Source organism: Dermacentor andersoni, chromosome 1 (assembly GCF_023375885.2).
Source record: "Dermacentor andersoni chromosome 1, qqDerAnde1_hic_scaffold, whole genome shotgun sequence".
In the NCBI taxonomy this organism is placed as follows: domain Eukaryota; kingdom Metazoa; phylum Arthropoda; class Arachnida; order Ixodida; family Ixodidae; genus Dermacentor; species Dermacentor andersoni.
Window position 1 is genome coordinate 385,287,891 of NC_092814.1, and position 23,935 is coordinate 385,311,825.

The 23,935-nt window shown below is 45.3% G+C and overlaps 1 protein-coding gene across 1 annotated transcript; it reads left to right on the top strand.

Moving 5' to 3' along the window:
• The first annotated feature begins 16,080 nt into the window (after positions 1-16,080).
• On the top strand, positions 16,081-20,520 carry LOC129381845 (uncharacterized). The gene is made up of 3 exons (XM_055065039.2): positions 16,081-16,197; positions 19,458-19,638; positions 20,216-20,520. The coding sequence occupies exons 1-3, from the start codon at positions 16,081-16,083 to the stop codon at positions 20,434-20,436; spliced, it is 519 nt and encodes a 172-aa protein (XP_054921014.1). The 3' UTR covers positions 20,437-20,520.
• The last annotated feature ends 3,415 nt before the right edge of the window (positions 20,521-23,935 follow it).

The following is a 23,935-nucleotide window of genomic DNA, read 5'->3' on the forward strand; positions in this document are numbered from 1 at the left end:
ACCCACGCGTTGTTTTGTTTTACGGCCATCAGTGTAAAATTGCATGTAATTTTGATATTTTTCTTCAAGAGCGCAGAATTCTTGTATGATGTGTTCGTGTGGGCTGTCTTTTTATATATATATATATATATATATATATATATATATATATATATATATAAATTATTTATTTATTTCGAAAATGACATACAAATACGAGCCTGCCCAAGCCAACAATGGGCTTGTGGGGCAGCGCTCGGCAGAATGGAGCAAGCCAGGGAGCGGCACAGTAAATCAATTATGTACAAGACTCAAAATAAAACTAAAGAAAGAAAGAAAGAAAAAGAAAAGAAACGAAATTACACATACAAATCAAAAGTATAAGATTTAACTTCTTTCCGTGTGCTGGAAGATAAAACTATCTGGAAGGTCATTTAACACATCAGGTACATAGAAGGCACGGACACGTTTGCCATATCTTGTCCGTACACTTGGTAAGGTAAAGCGGTCGCGTGTACGTAATGCTCTGGCGGGGACATACGGGAGGCAGAACTCATTGTTCCATATATACAAAAGGATTACCGTTTCTTTGAATAACAGCCTGAACGAGGGCATGTGCGAGCATGAAAATAGATTGGAATTGTTAGTAATGTGCACACCATACATCACCGCCCGAATTATGGATTTTAGTAAAGAATCAACTTTATAGCGCCAAAACACTGAACAGAAATAAAAAGAACAGATTCCATATCTCAGCACACTGTACGCTAATGCATGTGCTATTGTTTTCCTTACGTAAATTGGGCATAGTTCTTTAATAGAATGCAGTAGGCAGGCTATTTTGCGCAGCCTTTCACAAACGTTAGCCAAGTGAGTGTTCCAGGACATGTTAGAATCGAAATGAACACCGAGATAATTGACACTTGAGAGGTATGGAATAGGAGAGAGAGAGCAATTGTTACACAGAGGACAATGAAGAAACAGTGGAGTGATGACAGGAATAGATTTCGGCGGATCGTGAAAACATACTAATTTAGTTTTATTCTGGTTAATAGAAATTAAGTTTTTACGGTACCAACTGATAACATTTGTAGTGTCAGTTTGTAATTCAGCCACGGCTTGATGGTAATTAGTATGACGAGATACTAAAAGCGTGTCATGTGCGTATTGAAACACCTGACAGCGAAAAATTGCTTGACTGAGATCATTAACGTACAAGTTGAATAAAAGGGGAGCTAAAATCGACCCTTGGGGAACTCCAGCGCTCAACTGTCTAGGTTTGCTTTTAATAGTTCCGAGATCTACTACTTGAATTCGACCGTGCAAATAATTCTCAAGGAAAGTTAGAAAAGGCCCTCGGAAGCCATAGCTATGAAGTTTACAAAGTAAAATTTCATGGTTGACGGAGTCAAAAGCTTTTGATACATCTAGAAATAATGCACAAGCGAATGCACTAATTTCAAGAGTACTATTGAGGAAATCGGTTAATTCATCTAATGCTAATCTAGTGCCACGCCCACAAGTAAATCCGTACTGATTAGGCGACATTATGTTGTGCGCATCAATGAAGCTCTGCATTACGTGAAAAATATGCTTTTCAAGTATAAGAGCAATGCACGAAAGTATCGAAATTGGCCTGTAGTTTGTGACAACATTGACCTGTCCGCTTTTGAAGAGAGGAACTACAAGCGCTTCCTTGAGGCCAGGCGGTATTTCTTTTGTGGTTATAATGTTATTTATAAGTGCTAAAAGAACATTCTTCAGGGCCTCGAAATTTCTGCGAAGGACGTCCACAGATACACCATCTAATCCAACCGACTTGTGCTGTTTTAAGTTAAATAAAATATAGCGAATATCATCCTCGGTACACTCAGGCAGGAATGCAGAGTCAACTACCGATTGTGGCATACAATAACTAGCCGTATTACCGGACAAGCTTGCTGCAGTAGACGAGAAAAAGGAATTAAATTGGTCTGCTAACGTTATAGATGGTGGACCGAAATTCTTCGCAATAGTTTGGTATGCGCCTTTCCGGGGACGACCCCTTAATTCGTTAACCACGGACCAAGTCTTGGACGGGTTATTTCTAAATTCAGAAAATTTACCTTGGAAGTGCTGTCGCCTGGCACCTGTAAGCACAGCAGTGACTTTATTGCGAGCCATCTTATAAGCTTCACGAAGATACTGATTATTAGGTGAGCGCCGACAACGCGCCCAGGCTAGTTCTTTTTCAGCTAACGCGGTTAGAGCATTTCCATTTATCCACGGGCATTTCGGCTTTCGTTGCTTTAAGACGACTACGTTTTTGCAAGAGTGCACTGCCTGCGTATAAACGGCAATAAAAGATTTATACAGGTGACTGGCAGGAACTTCTGCTAGGAAAGATTTCCAGTCGTAGCCTTGCAACAACGAGTCCAGCTTTCTTTTATCAATAACCTCTATCTGTGATACTGGGTTGTTAGCCGCAGCATGCTGAGACGATAGAAAGCTACACCCAACATAGAAGTGATCGGATAGCTTTTGCTCAATAATAAACGGAAGTACCTGGTCGTTCTCAGTGCGAACATTGACGTGATCTATGCATGAAGACACAAGCGATGTGCCCAAAATTTCGACACGTGTGGGAAGGTTGATAATAGAATCTATTCCAACGTCAGCAAGCGTGTTCAAGTAATCAGCTACAATGTGTCGTTCTTTCTTCAGCACGTCAATGTTAACATCACCTATCATGCACACGTGACCAGATGGAAAAGCAAGTAGATGCAATTCGTCCACAAACTTTCTAACACTTTGATTTGGCGGCCTATGAATAGCGAGCAATGTGATGGCAAAAGATCGTGTGTGAATACGAAGGGCTAGCGATTCAGCACTTGTGAAAATTATGTTCAGAGGACTTGAAATCCAACAATTTTTAATGAAAATGGCAATTCCACCGCCACGGCCGTCCTTGCGCGTCAGAAAATGATTGTGATAACCTTGGAGTTGAAAGAGACCAGTATGTTCCTGCCCAATATTAATTTCAGTTAATACAAAAACATCAGCTATATCACGTACTGCACCAGCGTGGACACAAAATTCATTCCAGTGCTTGCGAATACTATGCACGTTTGCATGAAAAACAGTGAATGTGCCTTCACCTGGTTTTAAAAGAACAGAAAAAGAAGGAAAGTCTCGAAATTGTTCGCACGAAGCCATGAATCAGGAAAAAGATTACAACAGACAAAGCAGAGGATAGGAGAGGTCAGACTAGCCGAGACAAGTCACAAGGGCTCATTATGCGCACAACTGGGTCACCCTCCTTCTTACGGGCATAAATTTTGCCATGTTTCACCCATACGAACTTGAAATCGGCCTCTTTGGCCTTTGTCTTTGTCTCCCAGAACAGTTCTCTGTTGTATTTCGTCAAGTTTTCGACAAAGAAAACCGAGGGCTCATTTTCCTTCGCCAGAAATTCCAGTTTCTTTCGCTTTGCCAGCCAGCTGTCACGTATGCCCGCCGAAAGGAAGCGCACTAAAACTGGAGCTGTTTTGCTCTTCCTGGGCAACCGGTGCACAGCTACTACGTGACCTGGCAGGAATGAATCAATGCCAAGTTGAACGGCCAGTTCAGCAACAGTAGTAGTCAAGTTTTCACTAGGAAGTTGGGGTAGGTTATGAATTTCGAGGTTTGAGGACCTACTATACTGTTCAGAGGCATTTATTTCTCCTCTAAGGTCTTGAATGACAGCTGCCTGAGAAGCGACCTGATCCTCATGTACCATCACCCTAGAAGACAATTCAGTGACCTGTTTCTCTCGTGTTGCTGATCCTTTCAGCAAGGAATCATATTTATTTGAAAGAAAGTCAACCGAGTCGTGTATTTCCTGCATTTTTGTTTTCACTGCTTTGATCTCGGACTTGAGGCACAAATGTTCGTCTATTTTCGACGGAACCAGGGAAAGAGATTAAACTTTCGCACGAATAGAATCCAGCAACGATAGCTTTTCAGCAATAGCTGTTAACTGGCTAGAACTACCTTGGGAAGAATCCGCTGATCTACATGTTTTACACCACCACTTTTCTCTCTTTTTCGGGCCCATCGACAAGAATGTGCCTTCAGCCACACCTGAGCACTCTTGACCGAGGTGATACAACGATGCACAGTTAGAGCATTCCATGCACAGGTCTTCGCCGGCAAAATCAACCCCACATTGAGCACAATCTTTTCCCTCCATCACACATGCGCACAAGAGAACACACGCGGTAGATCAAGCAAATGACAGTTTTGCAGTTGGCGGCATGGAATGTACAGAAAAGTTGCTACAGCGAAACCGGCTCACCTGCAGGAACAGTACAAATCGTTTTATGACCGGCTCTGGGCGTGCCGCCAACTGCGCTTGCTGCTTGCAAGCGATGCGCTTTTATGGGGACGATGACGGCGCTTGTTGATCAGAGCACCATCTTGTGACGCGAACCGAAGTCAAGAAGAACTGGAAAAGTTCCACGTTTTTTCAGCAGAGCTGCCACACCATCGAAGCCATCCGTGCAAAAGAGCATCCGACGTCCGATGAACCACTTGAAACTCTTGTGACGTAGTTGCGCACCTGCAGGAACAGTACAAATCGTTTTAGGGCCGGCTCTGGACGTGCCGCCAACTGCGTGTTAATGTTTAGATGTGTTAATGTCCAGTGACATAACTGTGTGAAATCGTACCATGGGGGGAACCGTTGTTATTTTTTGGCAACTTGAAGGACTTCTGGAGGAATGTCTTAATCCTGGCAATATTCCTCATATCTCAGGATAAGCGGCCTAAATATGTTTTGTTTAGTGTAAGCGTAAGTTGCAATGATGTGATGATGTTGTAGTGTATGTGTTGCGGGGATGACTGAATTCTGAGTACGTAGGAAAAAGTGAGTAACGCTCTGCGCTGATGTAAGGGAGCTTCATTAAACTCAACGTATAAACTTGGGACAGGTGATGTTCTGTAGGCACCACTTGTCAGTTGCAGTCCAACGTTATGTACTGGGTCAAGTCGTCGAATTTAAGACTGTCTGGCTGAGCCATAGACCACGCAGCCGTAGTCTATAGAAGGCTACGCACAAAAGACCGGCAAATACGTAAGAAGCACGTCCAGTGTTTATGCGATAACACTTTAAGATTATTTAACGCTTTGTTCGCCTTAATTTTTGTTGTCTTTATATGGGCCAGGAAGTTTAGTTTTTTTCTCAGATTACTCCCAAGAATTTAAATTCTTGTTTTACCGACAGCGTGACATCATTCAATTTTAAAACCCGGTCTACGTCCAATCCTCGTTTTTGCGAAAATAGCACTGTAACAGTTTTTTAAGTAGAGAAGCGGAAGGCGTTTTTCTCAGCCCATTGTATTCGTTTATTTATTGCGATCTGGAGCTGCCTTTCGCATGATGGTAAGTTTGTGGCCCGGCACGCTACTTGCAGATCATTGACGTATATGGAGTGCATAACAGAGGGGGGAATGACTTTGTTAATAGAATTAATTTTTACGATAAAAACTGTTGTGCTAATCACGTAAGCTTGTGGCACGCCATTTACGTGGAGAAATATGTGCGAGAGTACGTGCCTAGGCGGATTTGTAAAGTTTTGTTCGACATAAGATCAGCAATACAGTTTAACATTTTGCCACGGATTCCTAAAGCAACATGGTTTCGTAAGATTCCAAATTTCCACGTAGTGTCATACACTCTATCCAGATCGAAGAACACTGTCAGGCAGTACTGTGTGGGTAAAAATGCCTCGCGTATTTTATGTTCAAGTCAGGCGAGGTGGTCAGTTGTTCAAGAGCCTTTTTTGTACCCGCACTGATGAAAATCATTTAAGTTCCGTGTGTCTAGAGTGAATGTTAATCTCGCATTGACTACACTTTTGTATGACAGCTTGTCAGGGTAATGGGTCAAAAGCTGCTTGGGAATGTGGAGGACTTACTTCTTTTTAAAAAAGGCGCAACTGTTTCGTTTTTCCAATCTTATCGCATGCTTCCAGAGTCAAATACTTTGTTGAAAAATTCAAGGAGAGCATCTACGGATGCTTGAGACAGGTGTGCAAACATGAAATAATGGATCCCGTCAGGACTTACTGCAGTTTTTTGTGCCAACACACAGTACTCTGTAAAATTCCTGTAAAGTGAATGGAGCGTTGTATTCGTCCCTTGATGTACAAGCAGCGGCTAATTTCTCCTTTTCTCCCGGCCGTTTGCATTTGAAGAACGTGCTTGAATAGATCGCCCAACTAGAGACGTTATAGAAATGCGCCCCAAGTATATTCGCTTGTTTTTGTAGCGTTTTCTGAGTGCCTGAAGGCGTAATTAAGGGTGGCGTGTATGGTGAGTAGTCCCTCCTAAACTTCCTGACCTGTCGCCACATCCTTTTGGGTGTGATGGTGCTAATAATGGTAGATATGTATTTCTGCCGTCAGAATTTTCGGCCTGTCTCCGAATATATCGAGCTTTCGCTTTGGCTTGTTTAAAAATCAGATTCTTACGATGTCTTGGGTATCTACGTCATATTCCCCAGGCCTTATTTTGATGCCTTTTGCTTCAGTGCCTTCATGTTTCCACCAAGGATTTAGATTTTTCTGAACAATGCCAGAAGACAGAGGCATGACCTTTTCAGCTGCGGAAATTGAACAATTAGTCAATTTTTCATTTATTTCATGAAAGCTCAGGCTTGTTAAAATGAGCTCCTCCAGCCTGCCACTTTCTATGAAAACAGACCACTCTTCCATTTTTAATTTCGAACGGCACGATTTATGGGATGTACTGGGTAGCGTTGATGTGGCGTTGATTACAGCAGGTAAATAATAACTTTCATATGAAGTCTCCAGTACTTGCCATTTATGATCCGGTCAAAACATCCGGTGACCAAAATGTTAAATGAAAGCAACTAAAATTACGCGAACTCGGTGAAAAATATCTTGGCGCACCTGAGTTCAAAAGACAGATGTTGTTTATTTAAATAAAATCTTTAATAAGTTGACCGCTTTGGTCAATTTTATCGCTGTCCCAAAGAGTACAATGAACATTAAAATCTTCAACTAAAACAAAAGGCTCCGGCAACTGGTCAAATAAATTTTCCAGGTCTCGAGTAGTGAATTCTGTATGGAGGAACGTACATTGAATAGATGGTGACAGTCTTACAGGATAAAACGGTGACAGCGATATCCTCGTATGGTGTATTTAATACAACATTCGTGTGGAGTTGCCGCCTGAACAACAATAGCAGCACCTCCTGATAGACGACTGGAGTGCTCGCGGTTCTTTCGTACAACCGTAAAACTTTTAAGAAAATATGTATTTTTGGGGCCTAAGCTCGTTTCTTGAAGGCAGAATGCTACTGGTGATAACATATTTATAATGTCGTTGATGTCACCTAGATTTTGGATTAGGCCTTTACAATTCCAATGAATGATGAAAGCCATTTTATTGGAATTGAAAAAAAAATTACTTAAGTGTGTGAGCTTACAAGTTGTAGGTGGCAAGTATTAAAAAGTTTATCACTCTCATTAAGGGCGGTAACCATTCAGGTTTCATGTCCATATTTCGGCAGTGATACGAGAAATTGTCCTTCTTGGCGCACTCCAAGGAGCACGGATCTTTTGGCGTCAATCACGCTGGGGTTTTCGGGTCGACCTCAATCGCCTTCTCCGAGGTGCTGCATGATCGAGAGCCAGGCGCCGAAGCGTGTGTCTCGGGCTGAGGAGTTTGGCTCAACTTAGGGCCCTGCGGCACTGCAGTCTGCCTTCGATGATGGTGGAGCAGCACCGGCTGCAGCTACGAAGGTGGAGTTTCTACAGGAGTTCCGGACGTACCCGGTAGAGCGCTAAAACCGGTGTAGAGTCCTGCCCCCTGCCGCGCCACACTAGCATAGCTCACTTGAAATTGGTGCCCTAGCCTTTTCGTCGCTTCATAGGATAAAATCTTTGCCGTTATAGTGATTGTGATTATTTCTTTTTCTCTTTTCCAGCAAGGGCAGCTCCGCGAGTAAGCTGGATGATCGCCCTTGTAATTGACACATAGTGCGGGAGCACTGAAGTTATCACAGGGATGGTCATTGGCACTACATTTCGTGCATGTTTCTTTGCCTCTGCATGTACGGTGTGTATGGTTTGACGTTGATTTTCAAGTATCCTGCGTCAAGTGAACTAGCTACAGTGCTGGTACCAAATGTAAATATCACATGTTTCGTCGGGATCTGTTGGTCATTTCGTCGTACTGTGATTCTTTGTACCTTAATTACGTTTTGCTCCTGAAATCCTTCAAGGATCTCTTCGTCCCTCAGGATCAGGAAGTCTTCTTCTGATATAACTCCTCTGCTTGTGTTGAGTGACGAAGGTGGAGAGATTGTCACTTTAATGTCACCGATACCGGTGAGTTCAGGGAGCTTTTCTAGTTGATATTTCTTCGTCAGTTCAAGGAGGAGGTCTCCGCTAGCCATTTTTGAGGCTTTTTAAGCCGGTCCAATCGTGTTTGCTAGGTATTTAGAAACTAGGAATGGTGACAGTTTTCTTATGGTTGTGCTGCCTTCACTGTGAAGAACATGCTATTTTGGAAATGTTCAATCGTTTGGTTTCAAACAGAACTGGAAAGGTGCTTCGGTGTGACCTCTTTTCATAGGCCGATCTCAAAGTCGGGGGAATGCTTCTGCCATTGGATGGTTTCAAAATTCGGCCGTGGTGGTAGCCACCCACCACAAAGCCCAACAAGGGGACGCTACAGGTTCCAAGACACCTGCAAACACCAGCTATACACAGCCACTATACCTAATACCCAATACCCAATACCTATACCCAAGGCTGAATATAATACGCACGGTTAACCCTTGCCGCCCGTAAATTCGGAAGTAAGAATATGTGAGTAGAAGACAGGAAAGATTGAAAGTGAGAGAGAAAGAAAATGATTGAAGAGGGGTACAAGAAAAGGTGACTGCTAATTTCCCCCGGGTGGGCCAGTCCGGAGGTGCCGTCTACGTGAAGCCGAGGCCGAAGGGGTGTGTTGTCTCCGCCGAGGGGCCTTAAAGGTCCACAAATGCAGTATCAACTGAACCCTCAAAGTCTCGTTTTCCCCGAACGCGGCTAAGCCGCACACGGCTACACGCAGGGGGGTCCAAACCTCGTGTGCTCGGGTACGTGGTGTCGCAACACACCAAACGTCTACTGACGCAGACGCCCCTGCGGGGTGTAAATATTGCGGAATTCCCGTCTGTCATGGGGTAATATTAACACACGTCACTACTTCATAGAAGAATATTGTCACAGAAAAAGCCACAAAAGACTTCGGTCGACGCTAGAGATCTTGTATATATGTCGCTGTCCTGGCACCTTCGTCGTTCTCTTCTCGGAGCCACCCAACAGGCCTAGCATGTTGCACCGAATGGCACCGAGTGGCTGTCAGCTGTGTCGAGGTCGTGGCATTACCCCCTTCCCTAGAAGCATCGTCTCGATGCGGAACATTGATGCACTGGAGATTGCCACGGTGATACTGTTAAGACAGACGTAGATGGTGGAAGAGGTGTGGAGCTTTGCGTTCAGCGGGAGTGGTATAACTTCAATCTAGAGACGTGAACGACATCGGACAGGCGTGGGCGTCGGGGACGGCGAGTGGTGCCTTCTCCTTCAGGAATCACATCGTATGTGACGTCGCGGTGATGAAGATTGCACCGGTCGGCGTCGTTGTGTTGTTGGTGGCGGATACGCATTCGTGCGAGCTGGCGCGCCTCTTCGGCGCATCGAGCGAATTCCGCAGCATCACTGACATTAGAACAGTAGGTGGGTAGAAGCATTGCGTCCAACGTTGTGACAGCTTCCCGGCCGTGTACCAAGCGAAAAGGGGTGAAGCCGGTAGTTTCTTGAACGGCTGTATTACATGCAAACGTAACATATGGGAGAACGTCGTCCCAGTTTTTGTGGTCGACGTCAACATACATGGAAATCATATCAGCGATCGTTTTGTTTAGCCTTTCTGTGAGCCCATTCATCTGGGAATGATAAGCAGTGGCTTTGCAGTGAACTGTACCACTGAGAAGCATGATTTCTTCTGTGAGCTGTGCTGTAAATGCTGTGCCCCGGTCGGTTCTAACCACTGTTGGAGCACCGTGGCGGAGTACGATACCATGTACAAACAAGGTCGCAATATCATTAGCAGTGCCTCGTGGGAGTGCTCGGGTTTCAATGTAACGTGTAAGGGAGTCTGTGGCAACAGCAATCCAACGGTTACCAGCCCTCGACGTGGGGAATGGTCCAAGCAAATCTATGCCAACCTGCTGAAAAGTGATCCGCGGAGGATCCACGGCATGGAGAAGTCCAGCCGGACGCACGGGTGGTGTCTTGCGTCTCTGGTAGTCGCGGCATGTCTTCACGTATTGCTTTACGTCACGGCGAAGGCTAGGCCAGAAGTACTTTTGGCGTATGCGTGAAAACGTCCGTGCGAATCCCAAATGGCCCGAAAATGGCTCGTCGTGAGTGGCCCGCAGGATATCGTCACGTAGTGAAGACGGCACTACAAGAAGGCAGGCGGTTGCGGTCGAGTGAAAACCCAGTTTGTAGAGAATCGCGGAGAGAAAACGAGGATAATTTGCGGATGAACATACTAGGCGGCTCTGGTAGACGGTTCTCAAGGTAGTCGATGAGAGGCCGGAGTTGTGAGTCATTCGCGCTGTTGCTTGCTGATGTCTGATACTGTGATAATGGACAGAAATGCATCCTCTTCATCAAAGTCGTATGGCGACGGTTGAAGTGGAGCACGTGACAGGCAGTCGGCGTCGGTGTGTTTACGCCCGGACTTGAACGCTATCGTCATATCGTATTCTTGCAAGCGAAGACTCCAGCGTGCAAGACGGCCAGATGGACCCTTCAGATTGGCGAGCCAGCACAATGAATGGTGATCTGTCACAACTCGAAACGATCGGCCGTTCAAATATGGTCGGAACTTAGCAATTGCCAACACAACGGCCAAGCATTCCTTCTCCGTAGTAGAATAGTTCTTTTCAGCTGGAGACAAAGTGCGGCTTGCGTACGCAATGACACGCTCGGCTCCATCTTGCCACTGTACGAGGACGGCACCAAGGCCAACGTTGCTGGCATCCGTGTGCAACTCGGTGCCACTGTCTTCGTCAAAGTGTCCCAGAACAGGCGGTGTGTGCAGACGTTTCTGGAGTTCACAGAAGGCCTCTTGTTGGTCCGGCTCCCAGACAAAGGGAAGATTATCCTTAGTTAACCGTTGCAACGGTTCGGCTATCCGTGAAAAGTTAGCCACGAAGCGTCGATAATATGCGCAAAGCCCTAGAAAACGGCGGAGTTCATGTTCGAAGGAGTTGGAAACGAAGCAACAGCAATGGTTTTGTCGGGATCTGGTCGAATGCCCTCGTAGCTGACGACATGGCCTAAACATTTGAGTTCGTCATACCCGAAATGGCATTTTTCAGGCTTTAAAGACAGGCCAGCAGTACGAATTGCGTCAAGAACTGCTTGTAAGCGCTGGAGGTGCTGCTCAAAAGTTTCTGAAAAGACAACGGTATCATCTAAATAGACAAGGCATGACTGCCACTTGAGACCTGATAGAACCGTGTCCATCATGCGCTGAAAAGTAGCAGGCGCAGAGCACAATCCGAAAGGAAGGACCTTGAATTCGTAGAGTCCGTCAGGTGTAATAAATGCGGTTTTCTCACGGTCACGCTCATCAACCTCTATTTGCCAGTAGCCGCTGCGAAGGTCCATCGATGAGAAGTATCGAGCATTTCGAAGGCGGTCCAAAGAGTCGTCGATGCGGGGAAGGGGATAAACGTCGTTCTTCGTAAAGTTGTTAAGCTTGCGATAGTCAACGCAAAAACGCAGTGTGCCGTCTTTCTTTTTCATCAGAACCACAGGTGACGCCCATGGACTGGTGGAGGGCTGTATGATATCGTCGGTAAGCATTTGTTGGACTTGATTTCGGATGGCGTCTTGCTCTTTACGAGAAACACGGTAGGCACGTTGGCGCACGGGTCGTTCATTGGGATTTGTAATAACTCCGTGTTTCGCAATAGGCGTTTGGTTGACCTTCGACGTTGAAGCGAAACAGTCCGAAAAGGCTGCGAATGCTAGCCTGTTGTTCACCTGATAATTTAGAATTCACATCAATATTGCTGTTGGCTGGTACGTCACAGTTAGAATCTCCATCATTTTACCCTACAGTTAAACAAGCGGGAAAATCACTGACTGGCTCCAAATAGGCAATGGCAGTTTGGGGGGCGAAGTGCTGGTATTCACGACTGAAATCGTTCACTAAAATCTGAGCAGTCCGTGACGAGTGACGACAGCTGCAAGATGCCGCGGGCTACGCAAACCTGTCGAGCCAACAAGACTGATAGATTGCCTTCAGCGATTCCGAGATGGGGAGGATCATCGTCTGTTTCTACTGTGATCAACGCAGTACTCCGGGGTGGTAAAGTAGCACAGTCACCCGAAACGCGTAACACCGTGGACTGTGGGTGGTAGTCGTCCGAATGAGTTGCGTGTTCGCTGGAAAATGTGACAAGCAACTCGCGAAGGTTTATGATTGCGCCGTACTCCCGAAGAAAGTCCATGCCGAGTATGGCCTGCCTAGAGCACTCTTCCAGTATAATAAATGAACCGACAAATGTGACCTCACGAATTTGTACCCTCGCAGTGCATCTGCCGATCGGCGTGAGAACATGACCGCCGGCTGTACGGAGCTTAGGTCCTGGCCACGGTGTCATCACCTTGCGAAGTGCCGTAACCAGTTGTCTGCTCATAACAGAATAATGGGCGCCAATATCGACAAGAGCGGTTACCGGGTGGTTATCTACAGAAACGAGTATGTCGGCTGAAACAGGTTCATGGTTTTCGAAGGAAGGTGTCGAAGGTACGCAGTCGTCGTTTTCGTCGTCGTTATCGTCGTCGTCGGGGTGTCGCAGCGGAGGATCTTTCGAAGTGCGTTGGACAGCGGCCCCACCTCCGGAGGTCGCTGTTCTCAGTTTCCCCGACTTAGGCTCGTGGGCCGGTTGCCCACGGAAGCGGAGAACGTAGTGTAGCGGCTAGGTGACGCCGATCGTCGAGGAAGTGGTGATCGTGACTGGCGCCTCTGCGGAGACGGAGATCGGGTCGTTGGCAAAGACTGTTCAACCGGTGGGAACTGCGCGCACGGCGACGAAGGTTGACTGGCCAGATATTGCTGGATTTCTCTCGGGCGCTCTCCCTCACGTGGGCGACGAGCGCCGGGGTGATAGCCATGGAGTCCAATTCTTCGGTAGTAGCAGGCACGGTACAAGTGGCCCGCTTCGCCACAGTGGAAGCAGAGTGGCTGGTAGTCAGGTGTGCGCCACACGTCTGACTTTCGCGTATTGATTCGGGGGCTCGTGGACCCTTACATAATTGTACGTGAACCTTGGCCCTGGAAATGGCACAGCGGTTCTTCAGAAGAAGGCGGGTTACGGTGGTTCCCGGGTTGCGCAGGTAGCCTCACTGCTTGCGCATAAGTCAGTACGGGGGCCGCTTCAGGTCTGGTTTGCACGAATGGCTGTGCTGCCTGGCGAACATCTTCGCGGACGATACCTGTGAGGGATGTTACGGTCGGTTGAAATCGCACTCCCTGTAGCCAGTCGAGCTCCTCACGCACGACACTACGCACAAGCTCTCGAAGCGCATCGGTGTCATAGGGTAACGAGAGAGAAGATGCTGATCCCAGGTTGAATTGGCGATCGTAGACCGAGGAGCGTTGTTGAAGGGCTCGCTCCATTGTTGTCGCCTCACTGACGAACTCGGCTACTGTAGCTGGAGGCCTTCGCATCAGTCCAGCAAACAGCTGCTCTTTCACTGCACGCATCAGTAGGCGTACTTTCTTCGCTTCTGTCATGCCAGGATCAGCACGCTTGAAAAGCCGCGACATGTCTTCTACGAACATGGCTACGCTTTCGTTCGGCCTTTGAACCCTATTCTGAAGGGCTTCCTCTGGTCGCTCTTTTCTTGCGGGGCTGCTGTACGTATCGCGCATCTGCCTTTGAAATTCTTGCCAGGTGGTGATGGATGGCTCGTGGTTAGCGAACCATGTTCGGGCAGAGTCTTCTAGGGCAAAGTACACGTTCCTTAACTTTTTCTGCTCGTACCAATAATTGACGTCAGCCACACGATTGAATTCGTCGAGCCAATCTTCCACGTCCTCAAAAGGCTCACCATGGAACGGCCGCGGCCAGCTTGGGGTGTGGAGAACCAGCGACCCAGGAGGCTGTCCCGTACCGTACGTCTCCTGTGTCTGGCTTGCGGCTGTGGTGGACATCCTCGGCAGATCTTGCAGGCCGTATTCTGGAGGCAGTCTTTGAAGCCGTCGGCTTTTGCGTAGGTTGTCCGCTCCCTGTTCCTGGGGGTCAGAGTACATAGACGTGTACCCAGCAACTCCACCAGTTTGTCACAGACAAAGCCACAAAAGACTTCGGTCGACGCTAGAGATCTCTTATATGATGATGATGTCCTTGATGAGTTTGGCTTATATATGTCGCTGTGCTGGCACGTTCGTCGTTCTCTTCTTCTCGGAGCCACCCAACATGCCTAGCATGTGGCACCGAAATGCACCGAGTGGCTGTCAGCTGTGTCGAGGTCGTGGCAATATTAATAAATCACTCCTCAGTCAAAAGATGCCTTCGTTGTCTGTGTCCTTCAACAACAACAACAATAATAATAATAATAATAATAATAATAATAATAATAACAATAATACCTATTGATACATAGATGCGTCAATTGAGGTAAAACACATCACACATTCGCTGCTCGTTCTTCTTCACAGAGTGGAAGGGTGAATTTTTTTTTGGCTACCATTCCTAAACTATAAGGCCGAATTTAATTTTCATACAGCATTGCGTCGCGGATACCTAAAGACAAGTATTTCATACGGTGACTAAATTATAATTAGGAGTGGTAGGATTTAGTTAGTAGTGATCACCAGTCACTTTGTTTAGTATATCACAGTGGTAGCCTTTATTAATATGTCTTCATTGATATCAATCTAAAAGTGATTAATATTTCGTTGATTACCGCTGCCGACCGATTACGTCCAGTAATTAGTGACCACTAGTGATACGCTCAATTCAACGTTCTCCGATTTTATACTGTATAGTGTAGTGGATATCAAATGAAAAGTATTACAAACGAAGCTTTAATTACAATAGCTAGAAGATGGTAGCACCGAGCCACTGGTGATCATAAATAACTTTGTTTTGCATGACAGCGGCAGCCTTTATTCGTGCAGGTGATAATAATCAATAAAAAAGTTATTACTTCAGTATTTTGGTTACCATTGCCAATTGATGATCCGAGTCATTAGTGATCGCTAGAATTATTTAAACCACGTTTATTCCACAATGGAATGCGCCGAGGGCACGGCGGTGCAAAGGGAGGGGAAGGAAGGAAGGAAGGAAAACTTTATGTGGTCCTGCAAGTAGTGATAATTAATCACTAAGCGGGCCGCTCCCACGTTGGGACCGGAAGGCCAAGCCTCACGGCCACATCGTGAGCCTGCTGGACAGCCCAGAATTGTTCATCCAGGTCCGGGCTGCGAAGTGCAGCCTCCCACCTGGACGCATCCTTGATCGCCGAGTCTTCAATTCTTTCGCAAGACCAGAGCATGTGTTCGAGCGAGGCTAAAGCACCACAATCTTGGCAACAAGGCTCTGTATACGTCTCTGGATAAAACATGTTCAGTCTCCGTGGGCAAGGATAAGTACCAGTCTGTAGTAAGCGTAATGTAAGTGCCTGAGCCCTGTTTAGTTTAGGATGCGGCAAACTGTAAACCCTGCGATTAAGAAGGTAATACTTCGTGATTTCATTGTATGTGGAAGGGGAGTCTCTATTCTCGGGGAGTACCGCCACGCCGTTGCGCGGGGCAGAGCGGAGGGTAAGATCTCGCGCTGCCTCATGAGCGGACTCATTGAGATTCGGAGGGGCTCCCTCAATCATCCCAAGGTGAGCAGGGAACCAACATAAGTAATGTTGAGAGATCTCACATGTCTGCATAAGGGAGGGGGTATTAGGGCAAAAGGGGAAGGGCGAGGCTTCCTCTGATTTAGTGACGAACGTGCTGGAGGCAGCCAAGCTGAGGCCGCATGACCCGTGCGGCTATCGCGGAGCCAATTGGCGACCGGCGGTGCCGCCGGGTTCTGGAGAAGCAACAGCAGTTCTCGCCAGAGCTCGATGGCATGGTCCGGAGGCGTGGTAAGCGGGCAGGCCCAAGTCCGGAAAGAAGGCCAGGGTGCCCACTTTATGGTGGCCAGGGCACGAAGTCTAGGTGGGATGTAGACGGGGCACTCCCAACACAGGTGGTTGAGATCAGCACGACATTTGCATTAGAGTGATCGTTGCTTATACGTTCCGTTCGATGTGCTTGTACTTTTAAGCAACATGGCATCATGGATAGTAAATGAAAAGTCATAAAATGGTTATTCAAAAACTATAAGTAGGTGATGGTAAGATTGAGTCACTAGTGATCATTAATCACTTTGTCCAGTGTGACAGTAGTTTGTAGTTTGACATCACTTTGTGTTTAGTGTGACAATGGTTGTCTTCATTTATTCTTTGTCATTTCTATAAATCAGTTTCATTTTAAACTTCTTTTTTTCCGGATATATAACACCCAAGGTTGAAATACTGTTGATCACTAGTGATGCTGTTCACTTCAGTGTTGTCGGCTATTTACAAATCTTAACGATGCCGATATCAAATGAAAGGTCATTTACTGAGTGAATCAACTGTTATATTTAAGAATTCAGGAATAAGCAAAATTTGTTTTTTGTTCTTTGAAGCAAACCAACTGGTGTAAATTGTTACACTAAATGATCCGGAGCCTAAAACGCGATCTTCCTGCAGAATTTCATTAAGAACAGGTGAGCAGAAGGAGCAAAATAATTTCGTGCGATTTTCAGAGATAAACGCCGGGAATGTAACATCCCATTCCTGTCCAAACGCCATATACATCACTTGCACGCATTTTGGAAACACGTATGGCGATGTTGAAATCAGGCGCGTTTAGGGTAACTCTTCCGCGCGTGGCTTGTACTGACGCTCGGTGCCGCGTTGATTTATTGCCGCCGGCGCTTACCAGTCGAACTTACTCTGTATATACAAGGCTTTTGATCGCTGATTTAAAAAATAAAATTAAAAGAACGCCCGAAGAAAAAGAGGCAGTTTTGTTGGCAACACCGTATATTCATGGCCGCGCCCATGAGATGTATCACTTACGAGAACCAATATCCACAAAAGTACTATTTGTTCATTCACATCTTGACAGGGCATATTGTTATTTCAAAATTAAAGCCAGGCAATACGTAAAGTTTAGCCCTCTGGTAAAAATGCCGTCAGCGGCAGCAGCCTCGCAAAATATACACCTGATTTCTTGTAAAATTGAAAACGGTAGTTGAAGTATACCGTGCCTGATGTTTTAGAACTTCTGCCACTTACGGAATTTGCACTTATCGGTCTGAGGAAGAAGATCGGCACGCTGAAAAGCCCCATTTACATCGTCTGGCTCGTACCCAGATGCGCTGTGGATGTACTCTGGATGCGCTCTACCTGCTGGTGTTGCGTTTGTCGCTGCTGCTCTACGAGCCGAATAAACCCCCTTTATATTGGATACATTTTGCGTACAGGCTGACTGGAATTCTGTAATAACAGCATGCTTTTTCAATTGAAAATGAAAGCTAGCTGATTGCATTAAGTACCCGTGCAGTGTAACACTAGGATGTGCACCTGACGTGATTTGGCTTAAACACTAGATTGCCGAATAAGGTGCCTTTATTATCACCGAAGCCATGTTATGTTACAAATAGATTTTGTCGAAGACACACATAGACACGCACACCCACACGTGTGTGTTTGTGCAATATTTGCACGCGCAACTACTTCATAGAAGAATATCAGTCAAAAGATGCCTTCGTTGTCTGTGTCCTTCAATAATAATAATAATAATAATAATAATAATAATAATAATAATAATAATAATAATAATAATAATAATAATAATAATAATAATAGTAATATTAATAATAATAATAATACCTATATATACTTAGGTGCGTCAATTGAGGTACAACACATCACAGATTCGCTGGTCGCCCTTCGCCACAGAGTGAAAGGGTCGATTTATATATATATATATATATATATATATATATATATATATATATATATATATATATATATAGATATACATATATACACACACATATATATATATATTAGTGTGCGTGTGTGTATGTGTCGCACACCGTTAAGCTTAATGAAACGCCCTAGGTGCCAATGGGAGGGTGCTAAATATGTAAGCACCTCACTGAACGGGTGCAGTATTGCAAAATTATGGCAAAAGGGTGTGAGGCAAGAGTGCAAAAACGTAAATACACCCTTTTAGGTATAATAGCTTTTACTGCGTCTGCATTATTTGCGAGAATAGTAAATGCTGGCGTGCGTCAACCACGGCACACAGTGCGCCAAGGCGTAGCGCCATTGCCCCCCACCCCCCGCCATCCGTGCAAACCTTAGAAGATTATATTATCATTCTCACACAAGCTTTATCGCTAGCGTCCCCCGCGCATATGCGCCACTCCGCTGACGACTGAAAAGCAAATGGTAACCAAGATAAAGGCGGACAGGCTAGCCAACCCATAGAGTTTTCTACAAAAGCTACTAGAGGAAAGTGTGGCGCCAGCGTCTATACGGGAGCTGCAGCCACGGCGGTTAAGCCTGCGTGGGATTGACAGTACGTATATTTGAATAAACTTTGTCCTTCTGGCATCAAACGCCTTTGTGACATTGCGAAACTGATCGCTGTCGATAAAATATTGCGTTATTAACGCAAAAATTCGCAATAATTACGCAGGAGTGCGCAGTCTGATTGCCTTTTGCGTTAAGAAAACAAAGTATGGCCCCATAATTTACGTTAAGAAAGGCAACTAAAGCATACTAAACAAAATGACATGCACATCTGAATTCACAAGCACAAATGTCAGACAAATGCATACACTGACTATGATTGCCATGGTAGCTAAGCGATCGCCGGCAGTGTTCCCTCTAGTATTTTAGTAGGAAACCCTATAAACTCCCATTGTGGGTAGGTGCCGAAATCTCCGACCATCATCATCGTCAGAGTTGCTTTAGTGAGAAAAACGAGACTTGGTCCAAAAGTTTTGGTATTACTCTGCATGGGGTCCTGGTTCTTGGTTTTAGACACAAGGATGTGTTCGATACTTTACTACAAGGCAGAAAAATGTTTACGAACGTAATTTATTTTCATTCCTTCCTCTTACTATTATCGCTTAAAGTTTCCTTAGTGATGGGGATTGTGATATAAAACAGTTGTTTTTTACTTCCTTTCAATTGCGTATTCAAGTGACTAGCTAACTCAATTGCGCATTACTTTTTTGCACATTTCTATGTTTTATTTTCATATTAGTGTTCTGACATAGCCCAATTCTTTGCCAATCTCCCGCAGTGGGCATTGCCAAAGCTTGGAAACAAGCAAAAATGTCACTTGGGCACTGAGAAATCTGCGAGCACTAAGGAGACCCTGCCGTCTCCAGCAGTCGTCGAAGTGGACGGTTCACTGCAGCCGGCGGACGGCGGCTCCGTGGAACGCCACGGAAGCGCGGCATCGCTGCACCCACCCGAGCCCGGTAAGTAGCGGACTCGTTATCCTTGGTCGCAAGTGAGTTCACGGCAGCCCAGGCGAGAACGAATTTGTGCAGAAAACGAAGAACTAGCGACACTGCGTTACGATTAATTATTCGCACATGCAAGGGTGCCACATTTAAGTGGGTCACTGTGGTTCGAAGCAAGCACGAAAAATCTGGGGAGCCTACATGATGCTTAAAAATTATACAGGTGATCATGTTAGCAAACCTTCCCTGGAGCTTGGAGAACAGGCTCTTAAATTCATTGACAAGAAAAACATACAAAGCCATCATTGCCATTGCGAAACTGAAAATGTGGCTCCTGCTCCATTTTATCACTTTTCAATCACCTTGTTCATTGGGACCCCTTCATATGTTACTTGATGGTGCTCCTTCGTACAATAAATATTTTACATTTGCACAGTTTTTCATCCTTGTCATTGTTAAACTTGTCTTAAATTGTGAAACCCGCGCAGGAAACCGAATAATGTATTACCAACTGGTCTCAGTTATATATTTATTCACCGCAAAGTATCAGCATACATGAGAAGCTTTATAACTAGAGGTTTGTCCTTTCCAGTGCACGACATACGGCGCTTTGAGGAAGAGATGAACTACAACTACGCCGTGTGGCAGGCAGAGACCGCGGGCGTCTGCCTGATGTCCTTCCTGGTGATCCTGTCAGGATTGGCGCTCCTCTGCCTGCTGATGTTGTCAATGCGCGACCAGAAGGGCCTCTCAGCTGTTGTCTCCAACATAGTGGGCGCTGCCTACCCGCCACGTCACAAGGGTGCCCAATAGAAACCTTTTTAAATGGAGCTTCCCGCGTGTCTGAGATCACCCCATGCACAAACCGAAGAAAGCTAATAAAACACACGCATCACATTTCCACTGCAATCGACCTCTTGCGGACTCCAAAGTCATATACGGACACCAAACGTCTGTGTTGAAGTAAAACTCCCCTCAACAGTGGAATGGCGTGCGTAGGGCCTCTACACTTGAGACTGCAGGCTAACTTGAGCACGCTGCATCTTTTGTATACCGTGGGAGCTTAACGCTCTTCTTCCTCATCATCATTCTTTTTCATCGGCGAGTGTGTTCGGTGCCGCTCGTGACTGTGGATTAAAAAGCGCCGGCTGCCGTTAGAATAACTGTCTTACATTAGTGCTCGAGGTGCAGGGTGAAATTACAATAAAGCCGAGTTTCTCAAGCCTGTGCGTGAACGAGCCCTCGAAGGTGCCTCCTGTACGTGTCGTTCCATCTGTCAGATGTTACGCCCCGCCTGCCGCAGTCCTATATTTTACTGACAAGTAAAAAATGCTGGGCGAGCTCGTGATGAGTCGGGGCGTCGACCCGCTGCCCTCCTAGAAGTAGTTACCCTACAGATCCAGCCGGCATGAAGTGGTGGTGCCTAAGTGGTCGTGCAACAATGAGCACGCGGCTTTCACGCACCACACGTAGGCGTGTCGAAAATTGCCAAATGCGGGGGGATGACAGCTCGCGTCGCAAATGGTTTGTTTGAATAGGGAAAGGATTTCGCTGGGCTCTCATAGACACTACATCGTCACGAATTCCCGACACAGAGGTCCTCATTCCAGTATGAGGGTGACCATCCCCAGGCAACTCACAGACATCCTAAGGATGTTTGAGGGATGTCCCTGTAAGGATGTTGGGGATATCCTAGCGTTGTGGTTAAAATTTCTTACTCTAATCCTGAAAACATCCCATCTGAAACACCGAAGGATGTCCCACAGAGGTCCCATGGGGTCTTTTTCGGATGTTAGTTGGATGCGAGATGGGGATTATATCCCAGGCTCAGGACGTGAAATGGATATCTGAGGCAACACACAGATATCCTAAGGATGTCCGATGAATATCCCTGATGTTGAGGACATCCCATGGATGTTCCTACACTCTAAAACGTTTAACACTCTTAAGGGTGTAAATAACTTGTCCCATGGGTGACACCCTTTTTTGGGTGCATTGCTACACCCCAAACGGAGGGGTGTAAATTAACACCCCACTAAGGTAAAGCTTTTAATATGACGTCACCTTGCCTATGGGTGCAAAACAAACACCCTTCCTATACGGGTGTAACACAGACACCACCCTTTCAATATGGGTGTAGCATGGACAACACCCTTCCAAAAAGGTGTTATCCCTGCAAGTATTTTAGCGTTCACTACAGCCATGTAGTTAATGAACCAACTAGCTGTTGTGAATGCTGCCTAGCCTTATCTATGATACTGCCTTGTTCAGTATGAGCCAGAATGTGTGAGGCGTCGTCATATCGCGCTTCTGGTCTGTTATGTGGTAGCATATATAAGGTGTGACCCTTTCAGGAAAAAAATTTCAGTTTTACGATCGCAGCAATGCACACACCCTATGCTTTTCGTCATCTTCCTCTGCAGTGATAGTACACTGCCGGCAGGATGCAGAGCGCAATAACACACGCTGCACTAAGGACACAGGATCTCCCACACCTTGGTGCACCAGTACTTATCACCCCATGGAAACAGCACACAACCAGGAGCATGATGTTACATGCATTTATGAAATAATTAAAAACCTCCACTCTTCTTGGTCAAAAATTTTCGCAGCAACACCAGCTTGACCAGGAGGGAAAGCCACCACAGCTCGTTGTTCTAGCTCATATTGAATGCAATTCAGCGCAAGCAATGCATGGATTGGCGACGGTAACCAGTGCAGTACTACAGAAGCATACGTTTGCCTGTCAAGCAGTTTTTTTGCCGTTTTAAGCACATATTTGATACCTCTATTCAGCAAAGTTGTCATTTATCTCCACGGGATGCTTCTACTAGTAGCTTCACATATATAATGACCTAAAGTTAGCACTGAAAGCCAAAGAACAAAGTGCAACAAAGCGCTTCCACTAAGAATAATCTTTCAGCATTTGCAAACAAAACTGCATGGGTTTAATATATAAACTGCAACTGTTTAATATATAAGCATGTACTATTTCCTGAAATTTGTGTATGCTCCCTTTACTGCCACTGATCTGCTTATACCCAATAATTTAGTTAATTTTTCACCATGTGCTTGCACTGAATATCCCACAGGCATTTTAAGTTAAGCTACCAGAATAACAATCGGCTAGTCTAGGGTTACCTAATTGAACAAAATCGTAAAATTTGTGACGAAATGTCAGAATAAAAGTATTAATTATTTCATTAAAGCGAAGTGGTTACATAATAATATTTGCACATTCTAAAAGTAAGAGGAAGACAACGAGTAAAACCATACCAATACAAATACATAAGCACCGAATAATGGCACAGGCTGGCTCAATTAAATTTTAAGCAGAACAGTTTTTTTAAATAACCTCACTATGACCTATCACATGTTTTTATTCGAAAAGCACTGCATCTTATTATAAAGTACAAAAATAACCGGTCACATAAGTAAGAACAAGTCTGAGTGTGTCTATGTTAACACAAGGATAGAAAGTTGGGCGAGTTGGGTACAGTAACATGATCTTGGGTTGTAGCGCGAAGTGACACGTACACAGGCTAGAAGCAGACCAGGATGAGCGCTAACTCTCAACTAAATTTTTATTGAAATGAAGAACATATATATATATATAGGTGACTGCAAAAAACTGCAGCGTAAGAAAATGACAAGGTATGAAGACATCAGTTAAACATATCAGGAAGTAAGGAAGTAAAAAAAGGAAACACAAAAAAGACTACTTCAGATTAACACACGTGTTGTGAAGATACTGAAATTCGCATCCTAACAGAGACAAAGATTCATGGCTAACGCAAGTCTCTCCTAATCTTTTAATGTGGAATGCCTCTCTATTTGATGTGAAAAACTTTGTTTCATATTGTGTGGACATGATTAGTAATGGCAAACTTAAGAGCTGAGTAAGCTAGTCATGTCCACACAATATGAAACAGTTTTTCACAACAAATAGGCTTGAGAAGGCTAGTTATCCTGTGCATTTATTATCACTAACCTGCGAAAAGCTTTTAAAATGGGTAAAAGGCCAGGCTAAGAAACAAGAAATACAGAAGAAGGTTTGCTGTGGTGCCCTATGTACATAGATTACCCCATGGTTTATGGAACGTGGCCAATACATATGATGTGGATAAAGTTTTCTCGGCCCCGCAAGTTGTCTATCATGTGCCTATGATAAATAGGAAACTTGAACAGGGTGGCAAAACAGAAAAGATGATTGCGGCGTTAGACATGTGTCCCTTTTTGCGCCTTGTAACACTGGTATAGTTTGTCAGATTCCTCTCAAGTGCGGGAAGACTTACATTGTACAGAGCGGCAG